The 13,548-nt window shown below is 46.4% G+C and overlaps 2 protein-coding genes across 2 annotated transcripts; one reads left to right on the top strand and one right to left on the bottom strand.

Annotated features, from left to right (window-relative positions):
• Nucleotides 1-2,885: 2,885 nt before the first annotated feature.
• LOC126796919 (uncharacterized) lies at nt 2,886-8,330 on the bottom strand. Its single transcript, XM_050523635.1, has one exon. The coding sequence runs from the start codon at nt 8,328-8,330 to the stop codon at nt 2,886-2,888; it is 5,445 nt and encodes a 1,814-aa protein (XP_050379592.1).
• Nucleotides 8,331-12,091: 3,761 nt separating this feature from the next.
• On the top strand, nt 12,092-13,063 carry LOC126799327 (zinc finger protein 8). Its single transcript, XM_050526511.1, has one exon. The coding sequence runs from the start codon at nt 12,161-12,163 to the stop codon at nt 12,965-12,967; it is 807 nt and encodes a 268-aa protein (XP_050382468.1). The 5' UTR covers nt 12,092-12,160; the 3' UTR covers nt 12,968-13,063.
• Nucleotides 13,064-13,548: the final 485 nt, after the last annotated feature.

Here is a 13,548-nt window from a genome sequence, read left to right as displayed (position 1 = left end):
GGTTATGTCGAGGAATTTAAGTTACCTGGGACTATCCTCGCCCGTGCGATTCGGCGTGATGAATTTGGTTCAATGTTGCCAAACGGGCATGCGTTGGTGAGCCCCTCCGTATTACGACTTGGGGTGGAGTTGCCGTTAGACCCTCGTCTGCAATGTCTTGTGGCGGAGTTTGGCTTGGCCTTTGGCCAAGTGAGTTATAACATGTGGCGGGTTCTTCTCGGTCTCTGTTCATTATTCTACCTGTCGGGGTGTTTGGCTCCTACTGCGGCGGAGGTTCTCCATTTCTTCAAAGTGGACTACAACCAGCGTAATGGTAATGGGGGGACCGCGCGGTTTGTGAGGCGAGATGAGCGCAGTGAGTACCAGGTTTTAGAGAACTGGCCCACCTCGGAGGCGAACTGGAGAAAAAACAGCTTCGTGGTGGAGGGCGGGTGGGAGTATGGGCGCATTAACGGGGTAGAGTATATCCCAAGGAAACGTATTCCCTCGCGGTTCCGGGCTATTAACTGTAGGTTTCAATGCTTTACTAACTTTTGTTACTACGGAATGATTGTTTGCTGATGCTACCTTCGCTCTGTTTTTTGTTTATGTAGCTGGAAGGAGATTGGTTTTGTCCGAGCGAGAGGTTGAACGGGTGAATCGTGTAACGTATCTTTGGAGGTGTCAAGGTGAAGACTTGGTTCACGATTTAAAGGTATTGACGAACCCGTACCTCCTATTCGAGCAAGGATTACTCCGTCGTCATCGTAAGTAGAAGTGCTCTGTTTTTTTTTTTTTTTTTTTGTTTGTGGTGTATTAATCTGTTGTTATATGTGCAGCTACGACACTCTCGGTGAACAGGAATTTCGAAAAGTCAGAGCGCGTCTGCTACGCCCGGTTTCTGCAGCAGGAAGATCCTGACGTTACACCGGATACTGAAGGGCTAGCGATCACGATGTTGCGACGCGTCATGTCTAAGAAGGCGGCAGCCTCTACAAAGAAAGTAAATGTCGCAGCGCAGCGAGTCGAGGATTCGTCCGCGGTTGTGGACCTGTCCATTCCCCTGCACGCGAACCTGCCAAATGAGCAGGGATTACCACGCCGCAGTGATGCGGAAGGAGTTGGCCGTATCGATGCCGATCCGCATCTGGCTGATCCGGCGGTGTCGCTTGAGACTGGTAGGAAGAAGAAGCCGCAGAAGGCGAGCGCATCTTCGAAAAGAGCAAAGTCATCTGTTGCCCCCGAGGATGTGGAGGATGCGGCAGTGGAGGCTCCGCCTCCTAAAAGGCAGAGGACTACGCAGCTGGCGCCACTCACCTTCACGGAGTCTCGGGTTTTCGAGGATCTGTCTGCCTTGGACCGCAGTCCTCTGAGCCAGCTAGGAGCTCCGGAACTGGAGAAACTGGTGTTGTTAAGCCAGCGCGCCGGGCTCGGGGGTTTGAGGCGACCTGAAGGATCTGGTCTGGACCTGCGGAGTCCCCTCGGTCTTGCTGCCACGAGGGCAGCGAAGATGGTTTTTAACTTGCTTGATGCGGAGCGGGATGCTCTGGAGGCACAGCGCCATCTCGCCGAAGTGGTTGAACGAGACAGCACCCGTGAGACAAGGGTGTTGCTGCTGGAAAATGACTTGGCCAATGCTAGGGCCAAGTTGGAAAATGCGGCCAACCTCCAGGAGGACCTTCGGCAGGAGGTTGCCCGTCGAGAGGTAGCGGAGTCACTTGCCCGAGAAGCGGCGGCGGAGAGGGATGCGGCGCAGTCTGCCCTTGTGGATGCAGAGGAGCTTGTTAGAAGGATGAGCGAGGAGGCAGAAGCTGAGAGGGCCCGCGTAGCAGAGGAGGCTGCGTCTAGCGCCGTGACTGCCTTCAAATCATCCATGGAGATGACTAAGTACTTGGAAGGGTACTATGTCACGGCTGTGGGTGACATGATAGCGCAGTTCCAGGAGCTGGAGATGCTGGATCCCGCGGACTACGAGGTCCGGCTGTCGGAGAAGGGTTTGGAACCGCCGCCCATGCCACATGAAGTGACTCCGCCCTTTTCGCAGCCTGCTTCTACTGCGGAGGCCGAAGGTGGTAAGGAAATTTCTAACTCTTCTTCATCTGGTTTTTCTTGTGATAATGACAGGTCTGATTCTAATCCGGAGACTCCCTCTCCTACTCCTCCTTCTCAGAGCATCAGGATGCACAACCGCCGCAAGGCGAATCGGGGGAAGCGGCGGGGCTAGAAGCTGCGAGTACCGGCGATGCGGTCTGAGCAACGCTGGCGTACCTAGTTGCGGGGGAGGAGTAGGATAGGGTGATAAGATCGTTGTAATGCGTCTCTTGTCGCCGTAGTCTTTATGTTTCTGTAATTTTTTTTTTTTTTTTTTGCATTTTCTGTAACGGCCTTTGTGCCGAACTTGCTATCTTTTGATGAATAGAAGTTCTTTTGACCCGTGTTTTTTTTATATTATTGCCGTAGCAATATTGTGGTTGTTGTTTTGTGCTTTTGGCTGTATGCTTAATTCTATCTTCGTTGTGCGCACAATGAAATTGTCTGTCGAAGGAATTTAATTGCCATAGTACGCTAGCGTAATAAGGATCAATGGTTTGAAAAATTCCTCATTTCATTGATAGCCTGGCCGTAGCCATTTTGTACAAAGATAGCTAAAGCAGCGCGCCAAAAGCACTCAAACAGTTGGTCCTTGTGCTACGGATGGACTCTTACTTGTAATAGTACTTGAGTTGTTCCATGTTCCAAGGATGGGCTAATTTGTCTCCGTACTTGTCTTCTAGGCAGTACGTGTTTGGGGCTATGATTTGGACGACTTTATATGGTCCATCCCATCTCGGGCGTAGTCCAGTGACCTTTGTTTGGATCTTATTTAGGACCCAGTCGCCTACTTGTAGTGTCCTGTTCTTGACTCTCTAGTTATAGAAACGTGCCACGCGCTGTTTGTTCTGGATGTTATGGCGATGCGCTGTGATGCGTTTCTCTTCCAAGAGATCTTTATCAAGGTGTATACTGTCCGAATTGGTTTCGGGGTCAAATAGTGAAACCCGTTGTGTTGGCTGAATTACTTCGATGGGTAGAACTGCTTCCGTGCCATACATTAAGCAAAAAGGAGTTTCGCCCGTGGCTTCTGTTGGTGTGGTACGGATTGCCCATACTACCTCGTCGAGTTTTTCTGGCCAAAGTCCTTTAGCTTCACCCAACTTTTTCCGAAGAAGGCTTTTAATCAATTTGTTGGCGGCTTCTACTTGCCCATTGGTTTTTGGATGTGCTACGGATGCGAATTTGAGCTTAGTTCCTCTTGCCTTGCACCAAGTGATGAGGTACTCGTTGTTGAACTGCGTGCCGTTATCTGTGATGATAGACTCCGGCGTACCGTGACGGTAGAAGATGTTGCGTTGCAGGAAGTTTTGAACCTTCTCGGTTGTTATGGCCGTCAGGGGCGCAGCTTCAATCCATTTGGAATGATAATCGATACATACAATGACCCACTTGAATTGACATTTCCCGACGGGTAATGGGCCAATCAGATCCATTCCCCAAAGGCAGTTGATCCACGGGCTGACTATGTAGGATAGTGGTTCGGAGGGTAGGCGTGGTATGGGTCCATGGATTTGACATTTGTGGCAAGACCTGGCGAGCTCCTGTGCATCGGAGGCTAATGTGGGCCAATAATATCCTGTGCGGAGTGTTTTTGCGGCCAATGCGCGGCTGCCGTAATGGTTGCCACAATCACCGCTGTGGATTTCGTTCAAGATCTGCTTGCCTTCTTTGGTTGTGACGCACTTGAGGTCAGCATTCAGTAGACCTTGGCGATAGAGTGTGTTGTTCCGCAGGTAATATCTTACCGCCCGTCTCCTTAGTTGTTTTGCCATGGTCTCGTCTTCTGGTAGCTTGCCGTTGCACTTGAATGCTACTATCTCATCCATCCACGAGGCTTGGTCGCGCTCTATCTGGCATATCTGTTGCAAGGTCTGGTGAATGGAGGGATGGTGGAGAATTTCGACCCTGGTATCCTTGTGGCATTGGTGGGGTTGCGCCGTGGCGAGTCTTGCTAAGGAGTCCGCTCTTGCGTTATTGGCCCTCGGTATTTGATTGATGTGGTAGAATTCGAACCGCTTTAATAATGTTGTGGCATACGCCAGGTAGGCTGCTAGTTGCTCATCCTTAGCAGTGAAGGACCCGGTGATTTGATTGACTACGAGCTGAGAATCACTGAACACATTAATGCTAGTGGCACCCGTGCTTAGGGCTAATTGTAGTCCTGCAATCAGTGCTTCGTACTCCGCTACATTGTTGGAGGCGGCAAAGTTGAATTTTAAAGCATACTCGAGTTCGAGTCCCCCCGGTCCGCTCAAGATGATCCCCGCTCCGCTAGATTTTGCGCAGCTAGAGCCATCTACGTGCAAATTCCATGGCGAAATACTGACGGGGTTGATGACATTATCTGGTTCCACTTCCACCGTATCTCGGGGGATCATTTCTGCTATGAAATCGGCTACGGCCTGTCCTTTTATGGCGGGTCGTGGCCTGTATTCGATGTCGAATTCTGTCAGCTCGATAGCCCATTTGCTGAGTCGCCCGGAGTGTTCTGGATTCTGTAGTACTTGTTTGAGAGGTTGATTTGTGAGTACGTGGATGCTGTGAGCTTGGAAATAGTGGCGCAGTCGTCTGGCTGCTACGATGAGCGCGAGGGCTAATTGCTCCAATGTTGGGTATCTTGTCTCTGGGCCGTTCATGGCTCGTCCTGCGTAAAAAACTGGTAGTTCTTTAGTTCCATCACGGCGAACTAAGGCACTGCTGACCGCGGTTGTGGATACTGCGAGGTAAAGGTACAGGGGTTCACCCGGCTGCGGGGTTGACAGTAATGGTACTGCGGCGAGGTAATCTTTTAATCCCTGAAAGGCCTCTTGGCAGTCTGGTGTCCATTCGATCAGTTTACTCTTAGAACGTCTTAACAATCTGAAGAACGGCTCACACTTGTCAGTCAGTCTTGATATGAATCTAGATAATGCCACGAGCCTGCCTTGGAGGGCTTCTACATCTTTCTTGAGTGTTGGCTGCGCCATATCTAGGATGGCTTGTATCTTTTCGGGATTTGCCTCTATGCCGCGTTGACTGACGATGTAGCCCAGGAACTTGCTTGTTGTTACGCCGAAAAAACATTTCTCCGGGTTTAATCTCATCTTGTACTTTTTGAGCACATTGAAGATGGTTCGGAGGTTGGTTACATGGTCTTCTGCTTTTATGCTTTTGGCCAGGATGTCATCGACGTACACCTCGATTTCCCGACCGATGTGTTGGTCAAACATTTGTGTGACGCAACGCACATACGTAGCACCCGCATTTTTTAATCCGAAGGGCATTACGTTGTAACAGTACAGGCCCCTATCAGTGACGAAGGTCGTAGCTTCTTGATCCGCCGGGTTCATGCGTATCTGATTGTACCCGGAGTAGGCATCCATCATACTGAGCAATTCGTGACCTGCCGTGGCATCAATGAGCTGGTCAATTCTGGGTAGGGGAAAACTGTCTTTTGGGCATGCTTTGTTTACGTTCTTGTAATCCACACACATACGCCATTTACCGTTGGCTTTACGTACCATAACACAGTTTGAGATCCACTCAGGGTACTGTACCTCCCGGACGAACTTCATGCCTCTTAATTTGTCAACTTCCTGGCGTATCGCCGTGCTTTTTTCATCGTCGAAGCTTCGGCGCTTTTGCTTAATTGGGTGTGCGGAAGGTTTGATGTGCAATTCATGCATGATGATGTCGGGCGAGATGCCAGGCATGTCTTCATAAGACCATGCGAAGACTTCCATGTTGTCGCCCAAGAAAATTGTTAAATCTCTCTCAACAGTGGGATTGAGAGTTGCCCCAATTTTGATCTTGCGCTCCGGATGACTTGCGAATGGCGTAATGCTTTTCAATGAGGATTCGGGGTTTGCCGGAATTTTTGTCTCGTATGGCGTAGCCTTCTGCTTGCTCTTTCCCTTCGACGTTTCGCCATCTCGTGCGTCTACAACTTTGTCAGTTAAGTTTACTGTGGCGTGTACTGCCAGGATTTCATGTCGGTTGCGCGTTTGTCGAATTGCACGTGTCTGGCAATCTTTTGCCACGGATTGTGAACCCCGGACCTGTCCTGTTCCGTGCGGAGTTGGGAATTTTATGAGCATCATGTGTCCGGCGATAAAGGTTCTCATCCGGTTAAGTGTAGGTCGGCCGATGATCCCGTTGTATGAGCTGTAGGCATCGACTATGATGAATTCAGCTTCGACGCAAACTGTGCATGGTGCGGTCCCAATACGTACTGTCATATAATCCGAACCTAGGGGTTGGGTTATGTCACCAGAGAAGCTGACTAGCGGTTCGTGGTCTTGTACCAATTTCTTGCCGCTACGCTCCATTTTTTCGTAGCAGCCCTTAAATAGGACGTTGACTGCAGATCCCGTGTCGATCATCATCTTCCCTACATCCCATTGTCCGCCCAGGATTGCGTCTATGAGGAAAGCGTCGTCATTGGGTAAGGAGATGCCAATTTCCTCGTCCTCAGTGAAGGTGATCGGTTTCCATCCTTCTTTCTGTCGTTTAACGTTTCCTCCTGTGATGGCATACACCTGCCTTGGGTGATTATTGCGGTCAAGGCGCTTTTTTGCTCGGTTGGACAAGTTGGTCTTCGGGGCTCCTCCCTCTATAACGTTGATGCGGCGTAGGGTCTCGACTGCGGCAACCACATTCTGTTGTACCCTCTGTTGCGCCGGGCGAACTCCCGTGTCGCCATTGGCTCTTAATATGCGGAGGGTGCGGCAATCATTCGTGTTATGACTTCCATTTTCGTGGAATCTGCACCATTTACCAGTTTCCGCTTCGGTTTGGGGGCGTAGCGGTCTTGCTGGTTTCCTCAACGTGTCCTGATGTGCGTGGAAAAAGTCCTCCAGGGTCTCTTCCCTAGGCAGTGTGTGGTCACTACGGCGTCCCATCGCGTTAACTTGGCGGGGGTCTTTGTTGTCGTGACGTTCCTGGCCAAGTCTTCTGTTCCTGTCCCGGCCCCTGTGCCGATCGTTGTTACGCGCATCACGGTGATTGGCTTGATGCCACTCTCTCTTCCTGCCTTTGCTATGGTCTTCTGTGTTTGGGAAGAGCTCGCGCTGGAGGGGGACTGTGTGTGTAGATGTTTGCGTCATAGTAGTTTTGTCTGATGGTACTGGGGTCCGCTTCTCTCCGTATGTGACGTATTCTGCCTGAGCGTATCGTACTGCTTCAGTCATGATGTCATCGTATGTGGCGCCGCGCATTCGAGGGTCCACATTAATGTGGAACAAGAAGTTCTCTGACCGTAGTCCTTCCTTAAAAGCAGCCAAGGCGAGCGTTTTGTTCAGGTTCCGGCATCTGGATGCTGCAGTCTGCCATCGCATGACGAAGGTGCCCAATGTTTCTCTGCTTTCTTGTTTTACTTGAAATAGGCCATCAGTTGTGTGGGCGGCCCCGGCCATGAGTATAAACCGATTAAGGAATGCTGTGGTTAACTGCGCGAAGGAATCCATGGAGTTCGCTGGTTGTTCAAAGAACCAATTCATGGCATCCCCATCTAAGGTTTCGCTGAATAGGTGGCATAAGGTGGCGTCGTCGAATTCTCTACTGGCAGTGACTTTTTTGAAGTTATCAATGTGCCGGAATGGATCGCCTTCACCTGTGTACGGCGTGATTTTTGGGCTCTTGGATTGAGAAGGACGCACGGTGTTCATTATTCTCGTAGTGAATGGGCCTGGCCTGGCTGCGAACACTGGTTGGCACCGTGGATTGGCATCCCGTTGTTCTATCGCTGTTAGCCGCTGCAAGATCAGGGCTAGCGTGGCAGACTCGCTGTTGTGAGCAGCTGTGGGGGGTCTGGAGCGGGAGGTGACGCTTGTGCTTCCTTCCTCACGGTTATGGATACGCCGTGGTGATGGTGGCCGTTTCTTGGCGAGTTCGGAGGGGGTCAAGCTGATAATTAAGCGAACTTGTTCTCGTCCTCTTGTTTGCGCGCTGCCCTCGCGATTTGACTCCTCATGTAAATGACTGCGCTCAGCCCGTTCGAGCTGTGTCCGTATCCTGTCAAGTTCGCTCTGAAGAGCTGCTGCTTTCTCGCGTTCCAGTACCTCGCGCTGCTGGCAATCGGCTAGGTCGCGAGCCATGCTTTCCATTCTTGCGGCGGTTGCCGGATCTGTAGTCGCATTGGTACTAACGACTGTTCCGGGTGTAGGTGTGAGGATGAAAGGGTCGTTGGCGGAGGGTAGAGGGTGGTTGAGGCTAAGGTCTGTGACGTCTTCGATGTGACCGCCTGCCGGAGTAGAGGGGGACGGATTCGTAGTGCCCATGTCGAAGTGTAGTTGTTTGGCTAGGTGTTGCATGGGATGTTTTTTTTTTGTTTGACTTTTTGTTGCGGTTTCCCACAGACGGCGCCAATGTTAATGCTGTGATTATACTTGATTCAGTACGCCGTGCTCCACGTCTATGTAGTACGCCGTACTTCCGATCACTTCCCTGCCACGGGTAACACACGTCGTTAGAGTGGAGACCACGGCGGCGTGGTCTTCGACTCTCCGACGCTCAAGTCAGGGCAATGATAATTCGTGCAGAGTGATGGTAGGAAGCTTAGTGTACTTACCTTGTAAGGTCAAGAGTCTGACCTTTTATTGTTGAGTTGAAGTGGATCGTTTACTTGCCATTCGATGTGGGACGACGTCCGATTAAGGTGCTCTCTGGAGCCTTCTTTGAGATGCGCGTGAGGGCACGTCCGTAGTCAGTTTGGGCCGTGGGGAGGCCCGTTGTGTAGTTAGCGCGGCTGACTTGCTGTTAGTGTTGTTGGATTGTGCTATACGTTAGCTTTAATGCGCTGGTAGTTGTGCTGATTATGGCGGGCATAAGCCTATGCCAACACAGACTTTTACAAAGAAAGCTTACTAAGGAGGTGCCATGGTGACTGATGGATACACGTACATGCCATTGAGAGGAAGAGACAGATCGCGCAGAAACAAATAAAAGAAAAGCGTCTTCTGAACTTTGGTATACTATATGCTACTGTGCTTGGACTGCATTATTAGCAGCAGATAAAGCTAATTATTAACTTTTATTCCGCATACACGATCTTTGACATATCGTGGACTTAGATCTACGTTTCGTTTACAGCAAAACTTGTCAGCAAATCCGGCTGATGACGATCTAAACCGTACCCTAGTTGCATTGGTTAACGACCGCAATATTTTAATACTCGTATCTATTCAATGTTTCAAACTACTTTCAAGTCCCTCTCAACAAAAAAAAAGGTTTCGAATCCATGCCGAGTGCTGTTTCAATCGTGAGTTCTGTCCATAGACAAACTCATCATTGACAAAATTAATGTATTTATTAACAAATGTAGACAAATTTAAATTTGGAGTTCCTGATAGAAAGTTTTTTTTTATCAAGTTCCTATTAGAAAGTTGTGCAACCGATCTAAATCCAATAATCCATAGTGCACCACTAAGTTCTTGGTGAAGGATTGATATAACTAAGAATAGGCCGGTCAATTCACGTCCCAGAAAAGATAATGCCCCAACTCTTGTATTCTATGTTTTCATTAATTAAAGCTTATGGTAGCCGTACCAATCATTTTTCAAAGAAACAAAAAAGAGTGTTAGGGTGAACTTTTCTAAGCTAATTTGTGAGAACTTCAATGAATCTTTCGTATGTATGATACCATAACTAGCCTTTTTACTTGAGTTTAGCTTTTTATGTTGAATAATTAAGTAATATTCTAATACGATCATTCCATCTCAAAGTGTTTAAAAAAAAACTCTTCGCCAGATTAGAGTACTAGCATAAATCGGTAAAGCTACAGCCAATTAATTAAGTAGAATGATTGATAATTAACATCAAGTACTATTCCTTCTACTTGAGGCTAGGGCTTTGAAATTGGGGCAACAATTGAACGAAACTGCGATTCGAATCTAGAAAAGATAAAATGGACGCAAAGCTAGGATAGACTCATGTACAGAAGCCACAAGAACCATAGATGGTAATTGTGACATTTGATATCATGTTAAACAACGAGCGTGACCCGCATATCATCATTGTACCGATCTTATTTCAATTTGACCACTTTCATGTTGTTGAATTTTAATCACAAAAACTATCATCTTCTTAGTGTACGTGTGGTTGGACATCGTTACCCATCTAGTTAGCAAGTTACTAATTAATTATCTGCATCTTTTGGGGACATCACAATGTGATTACACATATCACATCAAGTATCCAACACTTCGTGTTTCAGGTCGCTCTTTAAGTGATCATCATAGAATCATCCCAATGGTGTGCGTGTGTGTCGTCTGCGTGCAGACGTCCATACTCATGTAATTAGCGATTCACTACGCTGCATCTTCTTCGGATATCACAATGTATTTATATGCTCCAACGTTTTGCGTTTATAGGTCCTTAAGGGCGAAGCCAAAATTTTCATAATGGATTGTGTTGGATACGATTATTTATAGGGTATATATATAGAAATTGAGGTTGGCTAATATTTAAAAAAAAATGTACACTAAAATTTAGTTAAAAAACAAGTTTTAAAATAATTTAAAACTATACCCGTGTGTAGCTACGCCCTTGTAGGTCCCTAATTAAGTTACCACCATTTGAGAATTCATTTGTCATTGCATTTAAGTTTTCTTGTCTTTTCTCTCTTTTATTTGAGAATGTAATGGAAAACTGTTGGAGTGAAAATATACCCAATATTCTTTAAAATTAAGAAAATCAAGAACTCTAAACCTGTATTCGCAAATCTCAGATGATAACTTGCTCCGACTCATTCTTTATTTGCATTCATTATGTACGTAGTCCATTGGTTTTGATTCCTAATTCCTGAATATCACAATCAATTGTAGTTTGTGATTCATTCGATAACACATACTATACTTAACATTAATTGGAAATTATGTTTAACATGGAAATAGGGTTTGAGGTAGAGATCCATATTTCTCCAATATTATATGGTATATTGACTGAAATATCTTCTGAATTTGCAATAAGCGCGGCAGTTTGAGGTGGCATGCATGGAATTACAGATGATCAATTAATTGTGAAGGTGGAGTCACGCATGAGAATTGACATATATAGTATTAGATGATCGTGTTTAGGAGACGCCGGACTGTTGATTTGGATTGATTCAACGTAAAGTTTTAGAAGAGCTAATTTGGAAATTAAGGATAACCGATCTCTATTGATTGAATTGCCAGCTTTATACCTAAATTAGTACATAAATGAACTACAAGTAGATAATTTCTTAATCTAGTTATGTAGAGGCTAACCCTTCCATTAACCCGCATGATCGAGCTAGCTAGCTAGGCTACTTAACTAATTAAGTGATTCCTTAATTAGTTTAAATCAATATCCCCAATTAGGTAACGAAGTTAAAATAAATCAGGAAGTACTTGGTAGTTATCAATCCCATCTAGCTAGATTCCTGCTCTAGATTTCTTAATTGAGTGCCCTAGCTCTTTAAACCTCTTGATTAATTACTTGTTTCAGTTTCAGAGTTTCCTTATGAGATTAATGCATCTCAAACTTTTGCTTCCATCATTTCCATCATATATGGACATCCCCATCATCATAACTCTTACACTACCATCATTAATTAATTATTGATTCATTAAATAAATTCATCTTTATCATCAGATTAGGATATAAGCATAATTGTTGGATTGATGACTACTTATGACCTTCCTTATAACAAGGGTCAGACTCAAAATAATGATAAGTTCAGGGGTGCAATAAGAAAGTTCTAGTTTCCTCATTGCAAAACCAAACACAAGTGAAAGGAAGCAAGCAAAGGTGGTACTTTGAGAAGCCAAAGCAAAGCTAGTTAGTCTCAAACTTTGTGTTGTATGGCCTTGTCAGGCCTTCACTCTCAGATGGGTCATAGCCTCCCCAATTGTCCAAGAATCACAGTCCTACTCCTCAGTTCTCACCCCTTTTATAGGTCCCACTCCCTCCTCTTCTTCATCATCAACTTCCCACATATCTGACTCCTCCTCCTCTCCCTTCCCATTCTCTCCAATTCTTTGCTTCTTCATTTCCTCATTGCCCCCTCCTTTTTTCTTATTGCACCCCAACCCCCCTCAAACAAAAGCAAAAGAAAACCAGTGATTCGATTCTGCTGATCTCTAATATCATGGAGAAGATTGAGAGGGAAACCCAAGACTTCATCAACGTGGAATCCTTCTCTCAGCTGCCCTTCATCCGCCCGGCTCCTTCAGTTAACAAAGAAAAGGGCATTAGGCTCTTTGGCATCGAATTCGGGGCCGGCGGGGACCCAAACAACGAGCAGGAATCGGTCGACAACAATGTGTCTGAGAACGGGAAAGAAGAAGAAGGCAACAAGAACACCAACAGCACAAATATAAGCAAGAGCAACAGTGAAAATGTCAGCGAGAGCAGCCGGAGATTCGAGTGCCATTACTGCTGCAGAAACTTCCCGACCAGCCAAGCCCTCGGCGGCCACCAAAACGCACACAAAAGAGAGCGGCAGCACGCTAAGCGCGAGCATCTCCAGTCGGCTATGGTGCATGGAGGCTTGGTCTCCCACGACGCTGCGCACGTGTACGGCTTGATGAATTACAGTAGCCGCCTTGGCTCTGCTCATCATCACCATCATCATCCTACCTATCCGTCCTGGAACACTAACTACAGTTCTAGTACTAGTACTACCAGTCCTAGGTTCTACGGAAACCTCGGTGGATCTTACGGCGCCACTCAATCCGCGCCCATAAACGGTAGTCCTTTGGGCTTGTGGCGGATCCCATCTGCTAACCCTAGTTTCAATCGTGACCGGTCTTTGATGAACCCGCTGGTGACTCCGTTGTTCGCCGGAGAAGAACTGAAGCCGGTTGTTGTAGGTGGCTCTAGTAATTCTACAAGCCGGTACGTGTATGAATCGAGTGTGCAGCAAGATCATGTGAGTCTGGATCTTCATCTGTAGTAATTAATTATTAGATCCATCCATCTTAGGGACAATGGATTTGAGATTTTTCTCTCATCATGTTGAGGATTAATTTAATTATATATATAATATATATCTTAATCTACTGGAAGTAATGCAGACGATGAGGCCATAAATTATCAGGAAACGTTGGTAATTAATCATACCAAATATAATCTGCTGGTATTATGATTCAATTCATCAGCATTCATATGTTCGAAACTCAGTAATTTCATTAATTTTTTACCAACATGCGATGGTTATAACTGTATATGTAATCTGAAGCCCCTATCCTTTTCCGATCCGCTCATCTTCATCTTCATCTTCATTATACCGAACCCTGGAAATCTGATTCTGCAATAAATTACAATCATATATGTACGTATCTGGGTTCCATTAATTAAGCAGCAGTTAATTAACTAAACTTAACATATTACGTCAGAATAATTTTGGGCAATCGTTGAAACATTGATCTATCTATAAGTAGCCATGATCGGAGTTAATTTCGTCTCGGTTTAATGATATTTTGAAAGAACAAAAGAAAAAATAGAAACAGCAAAGTATGGTGTTCTCACACCAAT

Source organism: Argentina anserina, chromosome 6, assembly GCF_933775445.1.
Source record: "Argentina anserina chromosome 6, drPotAnse1.1, whole genome shotgun sequence".
Classification (NCBI taxonomy): domain Eukaryota; kingdom Viridiplantae; phylum Streptophyta; class Magnoliopsida; order Rosales; family Rosaceae; genus Argentina; species Argentina anserina.
Note: the sequence above shows the minus strand (reverse complement) of the source record. Positions and strands in the feature narration are given on the sequence as shown.

Coding starts and splice junctions, on each gene's coding strand:
- LOC126796919 (XM_050523635.1), bottom strand. CDS start 8,330: ATGGGCACTACGAATCCGTCCCCCTCTACTCCGGCAGGCGGTCACATC.
- LOC126799327 (XM_050526511.1), top strand. CDS start 12,161: ATGGAGAAGATTGAGAGGGAAACCCAAGACTTCATCAACGTGGAATCC.